This window comes from Pithys albifrons, chromosome 4 (assembly GCF_047495875.1).
Source record: "Pithys albifrons albifrons isolate INPA30051 chromosome 4, PitAlb_v1, whole genome shotgun sequence".
Lineage (NCBI taxonomy): Eukaryota > Metazoa > Chordata > Aves > Passeriformes > Thamnophilidae > Pithys > Pithys albifrons.
Window position 1 is genome coordinate 4,851,345 of NC_092461.1, and position 14,310 is coordinate 4,865,654.

At 41.6% G+C, this 14,310-nt stretch overlaps 1 protein-coding gene across 1 annotated transcript; it reads left to right on the forward strand.

Moving 5' to 3' along the window:
• The first annotated feature begins 3,544 nt into the window (after positions 1-3,544).
• GCM2 (glial cells missing transcription factor 2) lies at positions 3,545-8,376 on the forward strand. The gene is made up of 5 exons (XM_071552973.1): positions 3,545-3,586; positions 4,858-5,110; positions 5,485-5,597; positions 7,095-7,220; positions 7,507-8,376. Exons 1-5 carry the CDS (start codon positions 3,545-3,547, stop codon positions 8,374-8,376), a joined length of 1,404 nt encoding a protein of 467 aa, XP_071409074.1.
• The last annotated feature ends 5,934 nt before the right edge of the window (positions 8,377-14,310 follow it).

Here is a 14,310-nt window from a genome sequence, read left to right on the forward strand (position 1 = left end):
CTGTATAGAAGAGTTAATAATCCCTAAACTAGATATATCTGCAGGAAACCTTACAGACAGAGCCTTTACCTCTTCAAATTTCAGAGCCATGCACTGTGTCAAAAGCTACATGGCATTAAGTAACTCAACTTTAGCTAAAAAGACAAGAAAAATCCTGTTCCCTCCTTCCCTCCCCAGCTCTCCTCTCATCCCCATTTCTTGTCCAAGGCAGCCACTCTTGGTGCTTAGGTACAATGCATGCTGCTAGTGGCATAGCAACTCCCATAGAAATTTCTAGAGAATGTCAGTTCACAGCAAAATAATGTTTTAAAATTTTTTCAGGCTTTTTCAAGGTAAATATTTTAATATTTCCTGGTTTTAAACATATTGCATAGCATCATGCACACGTGGTGAAATAGAAATCTGTGTTTCACTGGAGGTACAGAGCTCAGATGGGCCAAATTTTATTACTGTCTCCACACAGGAATTTTGAGCAACTTTACCCCTGGAAAGAATAATTACAAGGCAAGATTAAAACTTTTGCACTAAGGTCTGCCTGATACAACTCTGCTAACAGAGAGCATGGTAACTGTTCCCTGCTAGCTATGCCAGATCCAGGGATTACTCATCTTCAGCACAAGAGCATTTCTGCTACTACAAGTATTACCAGCTGAAATCAACATTGTGCTACTGTGCCAGAAGATAAAGTGCAATTGCAGATTAAATGCACCTGGCTTGCTACGTATCTAAAAAGGGACTTCACACAGAGCATAACAGGTTTTGAAATTTTAAAAGCACAAACTGCTTAGCAGTTCTATTACTAAAACTGTATTTTGCAGATCGTTTAAAATTAATTTAGGAATTCTATATAATTTCACAAGTTGACTCAAAGCTCTCCCTCTCCTTTCACTGTCAGCTTTAACAAAACCTCCCAGATCATCACCCACTAAATCAGCCAATAAATGAAACCATAACATTGGCTCTTACACCAGAAGCAATGAAAGACAGTAAACATTTTTTACCCATTCAGTTTATACAATATATTTAAAAAACATCTGTTTCTGAGTGGCCAACAAACCATTCTTTAGTCTTCACTTCCTTGGAGTTATTTTTCTGATGCAAACAACCTTTAGTCACATTAATAACCTGAATACAGTATTATACTTATCTTTGCCACCAGTCCTTGCTCAATAAATAAACTCTTCCCTTCCTGAAAATCAGTTTTGGAGTACAGCTGAATACATTTCAGCAGCAGTGAAACATTCTGGAATTCATTCTTGTCCATCTCCTACAGAAACAGAAAGTGCTGTGCATCATTAGCCTGATACCCTCAGAGTCAGGTGTTAGGATAGTTGAGATTATTTTTGATACTCACCTTTCTCAGAGCTTTGTCAAGTTGGTTGAAAAGAGACTCACTGTATTTTTGGGGAGGCTCTACGTCTCCCTCTTGAAGCAGTTTGCTTATTTTCTCAAATCCTTTCCCCTTAAAGGCGTCAGTGAGCAGTGATTCCAGCTGCAGAAGGAGGGCAGGGAAATAACTAGTGAGTAAAATAAATGGGTATTTAGATGGTTGCAGCACTAATTATGAGAAAACACTTATTATTTTAAATGTTGCAAGCTTTTGGTTTATTTGTTTAACTTCGTTTGTTTCTCTACTTTCATTTTACTGTTACATCTGAAGGTAAAATATCAGTCTTAATCTCCAAAAGAGACAGAACCCTTGAAACTGAGTAATCTTGAAAGATACTGAATAAGGAACTCTTAGTACACCGAGGTTGCAATTCTCACCTATCCCACAAGTCTTACAATAATTTATTTCCACTTACTAGGGAAAAGATATTAAGGGACCTGCTACACTTCCTATATTAAATTATTAAAAACTCTAGGTCATGCCATATCCATTTAAGAAACACACTTTTAAATATACATATATAGTTGTTTGTAAGATAAAACTAAAGACACATTTAAAAGATTCTTACATAGTCTTCTGCTCTGTCTGCCATACTGCCACTCACATCTTTATTCCCTTCTTCACTTTTTTCTTCCTTTAAAAAGAAAAGGAGGAAAAAAAATACGGGGGGAATTAAAAATCCTCCAAAATAAACAAGAAGAAAGCCCATAAAACCCTAAACACTTTTTTTTTTTCCCCAGAAGCTGAAGACAACTTACTCACCCCACCTCCCCCAGAAGGCTGGTTTTCCTTCCTTCCTTCCCGTGTAAAACCACCCCACGCTTCCAAACCGAAGGTTTCTGGGAGCCTCAGAGGAGCCCGATGGGTGTCCCCAGAGGGTACCACGATGTGTCCATCCCTCCCTGCCCGCTCTCTGTTTCGCTGCGCGGAGAGCGGGGCTTACCTTGGCCATGGCACGGGGCAGAAGTGTAGGGGCTGCTTAGCCCCCTCCCCACGACCGTGTCCCGCTGCGGCTGGATACACCTGCCTTTCCTACAGCTCCGCGAGCTCTCCTCTCCTCACTATATGGCAGCACTGGGCGGGGGATGAGGAAAGCCACTTTTCGCACCCGCGCTAAAAAGCCGCAGCTGTGCGGCACCTGAGACGCCCTCCCCGCGCCACGAGGACCGACTTTAAAGCACTGACGGACCCTCAGCCTGAGCCGAGTGGTGCAAAACAAGAGCTTGGAGCTTTAAGGGGGCTGTTTTCTGCCGAGGGATGCCACAGCGGCGTCTGCTGCTACTGGCTGGGATTTATTGTGCACGGTTAAGGGTAAAGTTCAGTAAATTTGGGACTAGAGGAGATGGAAGTGAACGAGAAAGCCATTCCGAACAGGTGGCATCGTTTAAAGGGTGATAGTAAAGCCTGGCGTTCAACGGCTTGACCTCTATGGGGTTATAAGTTTTTTTCTTTCTGTTTCTCACACCGAAAATCAAATTCCTTCCACGTTCCAAATAACCCCCTCAAAACCAAAACAAATGTACAAAATAAATTTTTAAAAATAAAACCGAAAAAAAACCCACAAGAAAACAAACACAAATACCACAACCCAACGGCTATTTCTTTCAAAAAGAAAAAGGTAGCAAAGACCCTATACCTGTTTAATACTTTAAAATGTGCTGATGGCACCAACACTGTCTTTGTGTTTTAAACCAGGTGTTATAGAGCACAGTGCGAAGGTGCAACCTGCCAAATAATGTAGAATTCGCTTACATCTACATCTAAAGAGGAGGTTATTCGGCGTCTTTGCCTCCCTCCGGGGGCTTTCCAAGCTGCGGGCAGTGCCGAGCCGCGCTCGAAATCAAACATCGGGGGCGTTTCGAGCGCGGTCCTCCATCTCCTTATCATCTTTCCCATCCCAGTGCTCCCCCCTGGCGGGTTAGACTTCCAGACCCTACTCAAATTAGCCCAGGTCACTGCCCCCGGTGTTGAGAGGTGGATTCGTGCAAAATCCCCACGGCTATTCCCCATCACACACCTCCAGGTAAGGGTGGCGAACACCCGCCCCTGCCCGCCCAGCTGCCTTGGTGGGGCCGGCTGAGAACATCCCCCCAGTTCGGTGACGTCCCGACGGCATAAAAAAGCGGGAGTCGTCGCCCATTACTGTTCCTCGCCATGAAGCTCACCTGGGACATCAACGACCCCAAATTGCCGCAGGTAACGGGATGGGCGGGAGGATATCAGGGGAGACCACCTATCCAGCTCTAATGTGTACAGAGGAGCAACCTTCTCTCTGAGCTAAGCTTCGTTTTAAGTCTGCTTCATTTCACCTGCACCTTTTCACACTTTTTTTTTTCATTATTTTTTGGTGGTACTTAGGAAATGACTTATAATAAAACTGTGGATTTGATACACAGCCCTGTATGAAGTCCTAAAACAATTAGTGGCTCAGTTTGGCCAGTTTCTTTCTCCCTTTTCCTTGTTCAAGAAATGTTGAATAGAAGCTTGAATTGGCTGTTTTCTACTACTATAATACAAGTTACCTGAGTATTTTCTTGGGGTTTTGATATGACACTTTAATGCCAATGAGCACTCTGCTTTTCTCTAGTTGTGAGCTTCAAATGTGTTTTTTCATTTGCAACTTTTTTTGTCTTAGAGTTTATTTAATTTTACAAAGCCCATGTTATTATAGAATGTCTTAATGCTGTAAATGCTGGTAGTTTATTTGCATTCACTGGGGTTGCTCACATGTGGTACATACATGTGTTGAGTAAGTATAGCAGGAACTCTTTACCTGCACTTCAAATATTTACAGTTTAAAACCTTAGTTGTTCTTTTGCTGTTCTGGTAATTATATTTTAGTAAAGAAGACCAGAAAGCTGATGAAATCCCAAATTGAAATGTTCTTTCTTTGAGCCACTATGTGTATACTGGAAGCATATTTGCAATGGCAATTTTTAAAATTTCTATTTCTTGGCAAAAGCCTTACTCAAGTCAGATGCAATTTAATAAACCATTTCATAGCTAAAACTTCTAGTTTTCTGTCTGCAGGTGCATGTTCCTTCAAGGAGAACTTAATAGCAGTTATGATCAGGGTGGCTTGTATGCTATCTGGGCACACTGGTGGCAGACCAGTTAGTAAGTTTTGGTAACAAGGATGATGTCTTACAGCCAGGTAACCCCCCTGTAAAGAGTCATTTGTCTCAACAAACCATATTACTACGGATCATGATGCAAAAGAGGGAAAAGATCCTGGCACTATTGATGCGTGGAAGCTCAGGCTGCCTTTCCCCTTTTATACAGCATGTCTGAATAAGTTATTCTTTCAATATTTCTTTCTCTGCTGCTTGGATGATCATAGAAAAAGCCTTTTTTCCCTGTTACATGTTTTGTAACAGCACAAAAATATCAGGTTGTGATATACTGATAACACTCTCTTGCTCTTCTCCTTGCTGCCTTGCCCTCCCACCCTACTCATCCTGCTGCAGGAGCCCAAGCACTTCGATGCTTTCCAGGAATGGCCCGATGGCTACGTACGGCTCATCTACTCCAGCGAGGAGAAGAACGCCCAGAGGCACCTCAGCGGCTGGGCCATGCGCAACACCAACAACCACAACTGCCAAATCCTCAAGAAGTCCTGCCTGGGAGTGGTGGTGTGTGCCGGGAGCTGCGCTCTGCCCGGCGGAGCCAGGCTGCAGCTCCGCCCCGCCATCTGTGACAAGGCTCGGCAGAAGCAACAAAGTGAGACACCCCCAAAAGAGAGCTGGGGATGCCCAAGGGACCCCACTGCTTTCATCTGGGCTTGGATTCTGCACTGGAGTCACTCTTACTTGCATGCAGACTAAGCCATAATTGCAAAGACTGATTTATTTATAAATTTCATCAATGTCTATTAGTAAATACTTAAGAGGGGATGGATCTAAAATCTTTTGCATTAGCAGTTACATTGAGCATATAGCTCTAGCTCGTGATCTATGTTGCATTTCCTTGAACAATGTACTTTAATCTGAATTTCAGTGAAGTCTGACCATACTACTCTTGAGCTCTGTTTACCCTGAGGAAACATCCTTGCCTTTAACCAGTCTCTTTAGTAGTTTCTTTATTTCTATTCACAGAGAAAGCCTGCCCAAACTGTAACTCAGCCCTTGAGTTGATTCCTTGCCGAGGACACAGTGGCTATCCTGTCACAAACTTCTGGAGGCTTGAAGGCAAAGCAATATTTTTCCAGGTAAAAAGCAGGCATATTTATTTCTGTGCATAGATATAAATTATATCTGTATATAAAATAATATCTGAAGAGAAAGGGATTTCTTCTTACTCCCTCACTTTTTTTTTTTTGTGTGTGCAACACTGAGAATGGTGAGCACAGTGGAGTTTTGGTCCACGACTGAATTTCTCTTTAGTGCAAAAACAAATAAAACAATAACACTTGGCTGTCTTTAAAACAAACAGACAAAACAACAATACTTACCAGTTGACAATATTCAGTTTTAACTATAACATCACTATTGATGTCTGCTTATAGAACACAAATATGAACAAAAGGTTGTCTTGCACCCTGGAACATCTGAGTATTGAATCTCTCTAAAGGTCTAACATTTATTTCCTATTAAAAGAAATAGGGAAAAAAAGGTCTTACTTAAATTGCATGAGTTGAAACATGAAAATTCTATTTCATGTGAAACTAGCCTCTGAATCTTGAAGGATTTAAAATCTTGCCAGGAAAAAAAATTAGAAAGCTAAAATTTGAAACTGCATGTTGGTTTGTTGGTGTTTTTTTAGCAACAAAAGAACAAAGTTTAACAAAAAGTTTCTGTTCTAAGAGATTACATTCTCTGCTGGAAGATTTTTCCCCTTGATCCACACAGCAGTGAATTCTGTTCTCCAGTCACTAAAGGGAAGAAAACAGGCCATAATCCCAAATTCCCACCTGTATTATTCTTATTCAGATGTTCTCTTGCAGACATGCAAAAGCCGAAGACTTTTAACATCAAAATACTTAAAAGGACAGTGTTTTTAAAGCAATTTTAAGCTTCCTACTTTGTATTAGGCACTATATGTAGGTATGTTCACATAAGTGCAATGGGTAAGGACGTGCACAATATCAGATACCAGTATAGCTTTTATTACATAGATCTACATATCCACAGTTGTTTCAGTCTTTGGATGGTTTTCCAGGATATGATTTTCAGTCCTACCCAAGAAAGTGTATTGTTTTAAGAGAATATTAGTCATCTTGTGGCATGAAACCTCTTTAAAGCCTATTTATGATATATATATATATATATATATATATATATATATATATATATTTTTATATATATTTATTTATTTATTTATTTATTTATTTATATATATATATATATTTATAAAGCAGAACTGAGATAGTGCACTGCAGAATATCAACCAACCTAAACATATGTATTTTCCCCCTTGGTTCTAATTAATCACTCCTGAATGTCACAAACATAGGTAATACTTTTGCTTCTTCAACAGCTCTGCAGTCCCCACTGACTTCTCCCTCATTTTTTCCTTCTATCTACCTCCAAATCATGATTTATTCTATTTCTTTATTTTTACATTGAATCCCTCCTTTGTTTGTTTCTTCTCCCTCTTCTCCTATACCAAACCACAGACCATGCTGTGGCTCTCTCTCATACTACTTACTGCACTTTCTCTTATCTCCTTCCTGTTCACATCTAATTCTTTGTTAATCCTAATTTAGGCTAAAGGAGTCCATGACCACCCCAGGCCAGAGAGTAAATTGGAGGCAGAGGCAAGACGAAGTGCAATAAAGAAGCAAATGTCCTCTTATCACCATTCCCAGAAAAAGAGACCTCTAAGCTCAGAGGTAAGTCAAAGTCATTAGTCAATTAAAAAGGTGACACAAATGAAGATTTTTCTTTTTCTTGTCAATTAAGGTGTCATAAGCATGTACTGGAGACCCAGGAAGATTTTTTTTGTCAATTAAAAATGTGTCATAAGGGTGTATGTGGGATTCCCAGGGGAAAAGAAAACCTTACACCACACTACATCTGTTAGTTTGGGGCCAAAACAAGCAATAGCCCAAGTATTGAGACATATGTGTGTGGGCAGTAGTGATTCCTGAATCTCAAATATCTACTTCTCCTTGTCAGGCAGGAAGGTACCATGACAGTGGTGGTTACACCAATAACCTACAAAATTTTCCCTGCCTGGATGGCCCAGAAAGGGTCGGTATCATCACAGACACCAGTTTTTCAATTCCAGCCCAGTCTTACCCTTCACTGCAGAACACAGACCTCTACAAAGCACCTTATGACTCTGCCAGCTTCCAAGAGGAACCGCTATCGCCATACCCCAAGTGCCCAAATCCAAGGATCTACATGCCCAGGCCATGCAGCTATGAGTTTGGAATTCCTGCCTTCATAAGCTCCAGCCCTTACCCGGCATTTTACAAAGATCTGACCAGTCCTGCCATTGATGCAGACCCCCTCAGTTTGAATGGGTCTCACCACAACGCTGTGACTACCCATGATAAGAGCTTTGATAACCCTGGCAGACATTACGGACTGAAACAAGCCTGGGGGAAAGCTGGCAGTGGAGACTGGGGTGACTATGGACAGATGCAAACAAGTGCTAACCACACTTACTACAGTGGGGACTATCCCTGCAGCCCTGCTCCCATAGCCCCACCGCTGCAGACGGTCATCACCACCACCACCAAGGTGTCCTACCAGGCGTACAAGCCACCTCCACTGAAATACAGCGACAACCTCTGCGATGTGAAAAACCTCCAGAGCTACACCCACGTGGCAGAAAACGTCTCTGGAGCCATCTATTCAGGGATGAAGATTCAGGAAGACTTTGGGATGATAAAATCAGCATTGCTGTACCAGCAGGACTCCATCCCCACAAAGTCCAAACCAGCTGAGAGTGTGGAGAGCCATCGCTATGGGATCCCGCTGGGCAACAGTTATGCTGAGCATGAAGGACAGACCCTGAGGTTTGAGAGTGCTGAATACTGACTAGATGTTGCCTAAATGACAAATACATGCAGATGGGAAATACGTTATTGTGCTGACCACATGGGTGCTGAGCCCAGTTGTTTGGGATTTGAGGAGAGGTCAGGAAGAAGAACATCACAACAGGTCTTTTTTCCAAATGCACCTTTTTGGAGCTGGGCTGAGTGAAGTATATTTTGTATGCAGCTTCAAACCAGCCCCATGCAATCTCTAAAATGGCACAAGGAGCTGAGCCCCAAACATGACTGGGAGAAGGCAATGTGGAGGCACAGCACCACTGGAAGACAACAGAGGATTGGCCATGGTTAAAATATTTCTTCTTAGTATCGTTATCATTCAGTTATCAAATATTTTTAACATTTTAGACACTCAGGTTTTCATTGGTTTCTTTCTTAATCTGTTTTATGTGTATTTTTGCTATGTTTTGAGTAACAGCAAGCTATTGTACTCTTTCAATCGATGTGAAACCATCATTAAAAACAAAGCACCATTTAAACTAATGTGAGCAGCTGACTAGTTAGAATTATAAGGTTCTGTGTGTTGAAGCCATCATTGAACTGATAAACAAATTTTACTTGTAAAACACAGTGTACAAATACCTGAGTTTTAAAATCATTATTTTTGATGTAGTATATTTTATTTCTTTTTTTATTTTTATGAAAACAAGGTGTTCAGCCCAAGATGGGAAATTGAGCCTCACAGGAATTTAGTTTATAGCATCATGTTTCAGCAGTGCATTGTTTAGCATTTTAAAAATTCAAGCCACATGAAGTTGGAATTCACAAAAAGACTAAATTAATTAATCTGCAGTAAGCTTACCTTGTCTTTTAGTGCACTTGCTGTGGATCTCACTTGGCTTTTGTTAAACTCTTATGGCAATTCTTCTACCAGGTGTTTTTAATTGCTAATTAGAACAGATTCAGATGAACAACATCAGTTTGATAATTAGCCCACATACTAACCTTGAAAAAAAAAATTAAAAGTAGTGGGAGGAGAGTTACTAGTCAGAAAGACTGATGGAAAGTTTTAGAGTTTAGGAATATATAACACTAGTACAGAGCTGAGATTTGTCATCTGTACACCAAATCACATTGAGGCATTTGATGTGTAGAATAAAAATCAAGACTTGCTTTTTTTCCTTTAAAATTATAAGTCTGTATAAGAGCAGAATAATGATAATTAAAATTACTTAAAAAGCTGGAACAATTCACAGCAAATGTGAAAATCAAGGAAAATTTCAAAGCTGTAAATCGTTGTATTATATGTTGATTTTAGAAGAGTTAGTTAACCACAACTCAAGCAAAAGTTATTACAACATTACATTTTATTAAAATATTCAGACAAGCTGTGGGGATTGTGTGCTGTTTGTATCACTGGTATAAAACTTGTCATTTTAGCTTTATGCTTAAATCATTATGCTACGCAATTGAACGCAGCTTTGTAAGCAGAATTTCATGTACCAGTAAAGAAAATGCTGCCAGTTGCTTTAAGATGCTACTTTTAGGTTGTGGATTTATTTCTAATAAACATGACAGCTGTTTAAGCCCAGGGAAAAGATGTGGTAGCATCTGTAGCACTAGAACAAATAAACTAGAACAAATAAAACCACTCTAACGGTTCTTGAGGTCCTTCACTTTGCTCCTTTTCACCTATAAGTGTCTGGGATGAGATATCTCTGTTACCTGTTTCAGATAAAAGATCAGATGGATACAGTCTAGTGCTGTAGACAATTTTCTCTCCAAAATACATAAATGTAAAGGCAATGTGAGCTTCTGCAACAACAACAACAACAACAACAAAAAAGCTGAAATTGAAAGCCTAAATTGAAAGCCTCCTTGTAGGTTTACACAGCTGGAGGATTGACTTTAAAAGCATGTTCCTCAGGCAAAGCAGCATCCTGAAGCAAGATGCACTCCCTTTGGTCCCTAAGTAGGCACCTCTTCTATCAATTGTCCCTTTCAAACATGGTTTCTACTCCTGCCTTGAGCACATGAGAGGAGCCCCTTGTCAGCCTGCATTCTGTACTGCAGCAGATGTCTTCATCTAAAATCCCTGTGCCTGAGAAGTAACAAGACAGGTGTGTATTTATCCATGCCTGGATACTGCCTTCAGTGTTCTAGCTGTGTAAAGTAAATATCTGCCTCTCACTCGCAACAAAAGGAGGATGAAACTGGTAGTATTTACACACAGCTGAGATTGTGCAAAATGGAGAGTGCATTTTAACACAGCACCTCCATAGGTTCACAGGTGTCCATATGCAACACAAAGATCAGTGGGGTGATACAGGTGCAAGTAAGTATCACAGAGAAACAACACTCATTTGGCTCAAACTCATTCAAATGAAGAAAAATGAAGTTTACACAATCCCTATCAGCTTCAACATGCATGCTGGCACTTGTGATGGTGTTTGGGAAAAGCCAGTTTCAGGTATGTTGGCTGACATTTGAGCAAAGCATCAACACCTTTAAGGACCACAACCAAAAAGTGTTCTTTCAACAGAAAATTAGCAGTGTGTCTGCTTTTGCTGTTTTGTAAAACAAGCAGGGAAGCAGGTGTGTGAGGATGTTCTCAGAGGTCCCTTAGCAGGGCTCAAAAATATCGTTGTGGTTCCTGGGTCTCTGTTCCAGCCTGTTGCCTTTCCTTCAGTTCCCTGGTTCATAGCAAGAGCACACACAGCACCTCTCTCCTGTCTTTATGACAAAATGAAGTGTTAAGTGACTGGCTTGCACTGCTTGTCCTGCAACTCCACATCATGTTGCAGTCTGGCTTAAACACTGGCAAGTTTTATCTACAGCCTTTCTGTCTTTGTGTGCATGAAATGTTGGGGAGCATTACCAAAAGTACAAACAACTTACAGACACAAGGTCATGGTAAAAGAATTTAGACTTAAGTGTTTGATCTGTGCAAAACTAATTCAGAAATTATTTAAACATCAGACTCCTTGCTTGTGCAAGCTCTGTTATAAATGGCTGTAACTAGACTAGAAGTGCTTCACAAGCAACCAAAAGCATTGTCATCTTTGTCAGTGACATGGACAGTGGGATCAATGCGCCCTCAGCAAGCCTGCTGGCAACACTGAACTGTGTGGTGCAGTCAACATGCTGGAGGGAAGGGATGCCATCCAGAGGGACCTGGACAGGCTTGAGAGGTGGACCTGTGTGAGCCTCATAAAGTTCTATAGGGCCAAGTCAGTTGGTTAGAGAATGGTGCTAGTAACATCAAGGGTATGGGTTCAATCCCCATACAGGCCATTTAAGAGTTGGACTTGATGGCCCTTATGGGTCCCTTCCAACTCAGAATGTTCTGTGATTCCATGAAGTGCAACATCCAGCAGCTGGGTTGGTGCAATCCCAAGGACAAATACAAGCTGGGCAGAGAATTAATTGAGAGCAGCCTTGAGGAGCAAGCCTTGTGGGTGTTGGTTGACAAGAAGTTCAGCACGACCAATCAATGTATGCTTACGGCCCCAAAAGCCAACCGTATCCTGGGCTGCATCAAAAGCAGTGTGGCCAGCAGGTTGAAGGAGACGATTCTGTCCCTCTGCTCTGCTCTTGTGAGACCCCATCTGGAGTACTGCATCCCGCTCTGGGGACATAAGAAAGTTATGGATCTGTAGGAGCAAGTCCAGAGACAAGGATGATCAAAGGGCTGGAGCACTTTGCATATGAAGACAGGCTGACAAAGTTGGGTTGTTCTGCCTGGAGAAGAGAAGGCTCTGGGGGACCTTATAGCACTTTGCAATACCTAAAACAGGCCTACAAGAAGGCTGGAGAGGGATTTTCTACAAGGGACAGGGGGAGAATGGCTTTGAACTGAAAGAGGATGAGTTTATATTAAATATTAGGAAGAAATTCTGTACTGTGAGGATGGTGAGGCACTGAAACAGGTTTCCAAGAGAAGCTTTCCATCCCTGGAAGTGTTCAAGGCCAGGCTAGATGGGGCTCTGAGCAACCTGATCTAGTGGAAGGTGTACCTGCCCATGGCAGTGAGGTTGTAGCTAGATGATCCTTAAGGTCCCTTCCAACCCAAACCATTCTATGATTCTATGAAATTGGGTGGCAGCACCAAAGGAGGAAGGGGGATCCCATCACTGGGAAAGAACAAGTCATGGGACATGGCTAACTGTAGAGGAAAGGACACAAGGACAGGGAGGGGACATCACTGTTGCATCATTTCCACTGGCAGTGGAGAGGTACTCCCACATATTTAATGTATGCATGTAACAGTGTTCCAACACTCTCCTACTGATTAATGCATAGTTAAATGCTTTGCTGTGTACAATCAATTCCTGTTGAACCTCTGCCCGAGATAACCTTTATGTTATGGTACCTTCTTCCTTCTCATGTCCAAGTCTCAGCTTTGAACTTCATTTTACCTGGCAGTCACCTCCGACGTTTTATTTCAGTAAAGGAAACAGGCATATTTTGTTTCAGAAAATACAATGTTGTTTTCTTGTACTTTCATCTCAGCGAACTATGTGCAAGTTGCCGAATCCTCTGGATTCCAGGAAACTGATTCCCATAGCCCCACGTTCCACCCAGTTGACTTGAGGTATAATCAATTAATCTGTCAACAGTTCTTAAACCATCAGAAAGTCACCACACCAGTTAATGAGGAACAGGGAGAGGGGAAAACAAAAATATAATGAAAACAAAAGTATAATGAAGACAGATTCCCATTTTTGCTCAGCAAACCTGAGCTGCCAGCTTGATGAAGCAGATAGGAATCTAAATTTCTAAAACAATTTTCTGCCTTTCCCTCCTTGGTGGTACTAATATTTACTGTGTTGAAATAATCTCCTCTTTTTATTGCCCCTCACGCTCAAAAACATTTACAAATAGGAAGTTTAAGCAAATGTTGAGAATTGAAGCTTTAAATGAGGCTTCCCTCAGACATTAAATATGCCATTTTTATTAACTATGCTTTCTGTAGGCACTGGAGTGGGCAGGTTACAAAAGACCAAGAAAAAAAGTTCATTATTATTTTTGTAAGAGAAATACATGTTTTAGAACACACACAGCATTCAAAGTTCCTCCCCTGCATCAGTATTAGCAATGTGCATTTTAATAAGTTGCTTAATAATAATAAAATAATAATAATGTTAATAATTATAATGATGATAATAATAACAATAAATGCTAGTGGGAAAAAAATCCCTCAGGCTTCATTACAGCTGTGACTGCTACAAGTGGGAATTTCTGTACAAATCCTAACCACTCAGCAGCTTAGGTGGAGGCTTTATTTCATAGAATCATAAGAAGCACAGAACAGTTTGGGTTGGAATGAGACCTTAAAAGATCAACAAGTTCCAACCTCCCTGCTGTGGACAAGGATACCTTCCACTAGACCAAGTTGCTCAAGAGCCTCATTCAACCTGGCCCTGAACACCTCTAGGGATGGGGCACCCACAGCTTCCCTGGGCCGCCTATTTCAGTGCCTTTTTCCCAATATCTAATCTAAAGTTAACTCCTTCAATTTGAACTCGTTTTCCCTGACACTAGATGCTCTCATACATGGTCTTGCCCCATTTTTCCTGTAAGTCCCCTTCAGATACTGGAAGGCTGCAATTAGGTCACCCCAAAGCCTTCTCTTTTCCAGGCTCAACAATCCCAATTCTCTCAGCCTTTCCCTGCAGGAGAGGTGCTCCATCCCTCTACATCACTTTGGTGGCCCTCCTCTGGACTCGCTCCAACAGGTCAGTGTCCTTCCTGTGCTGGGGACCCCAGAGCTAGACGTAGCGGCCGAGGTGGGATTTCACCAGCGGACCAGCTATATATTTCATATGTAAATATCCTGATCTCCTGTAACACCTCCAGGGAACCCGCGATGCGGCTCTCGACGCCACGCTCACATCCTGTCGCACACCGGCAGCTTTCCAAAAGCGCTCGCCCTTATCCCTGCTTTTCTCACCGCGGGATTCACCCCCTGGTTCCCCCC

Excerpts from the sequence above, each read along its gene's own strand:
- GCM2 (XM_071552973.1), top strand. The coding sequence starts at position 3,545 with ATGAAGCTCACCTGGGACATCAACGACCCCAAATTGCCGCAG. Across the intron at positions 5,111-5,484 it reads GGCTCGGCAGAAGCAACAAA|AGAAAGCCTGCCCAAACTGT; the intron begins GTGAGACACCCC and ends TTCTATTCACAG. Across the intron at positions 5,598-7,094 it reads GCAAAGCAATATTTTTCCAG|GCTAAAGGAGTCCATGACCA; the intron begins GTAAAAAGCAGG and ends ATCCTAATTTAG.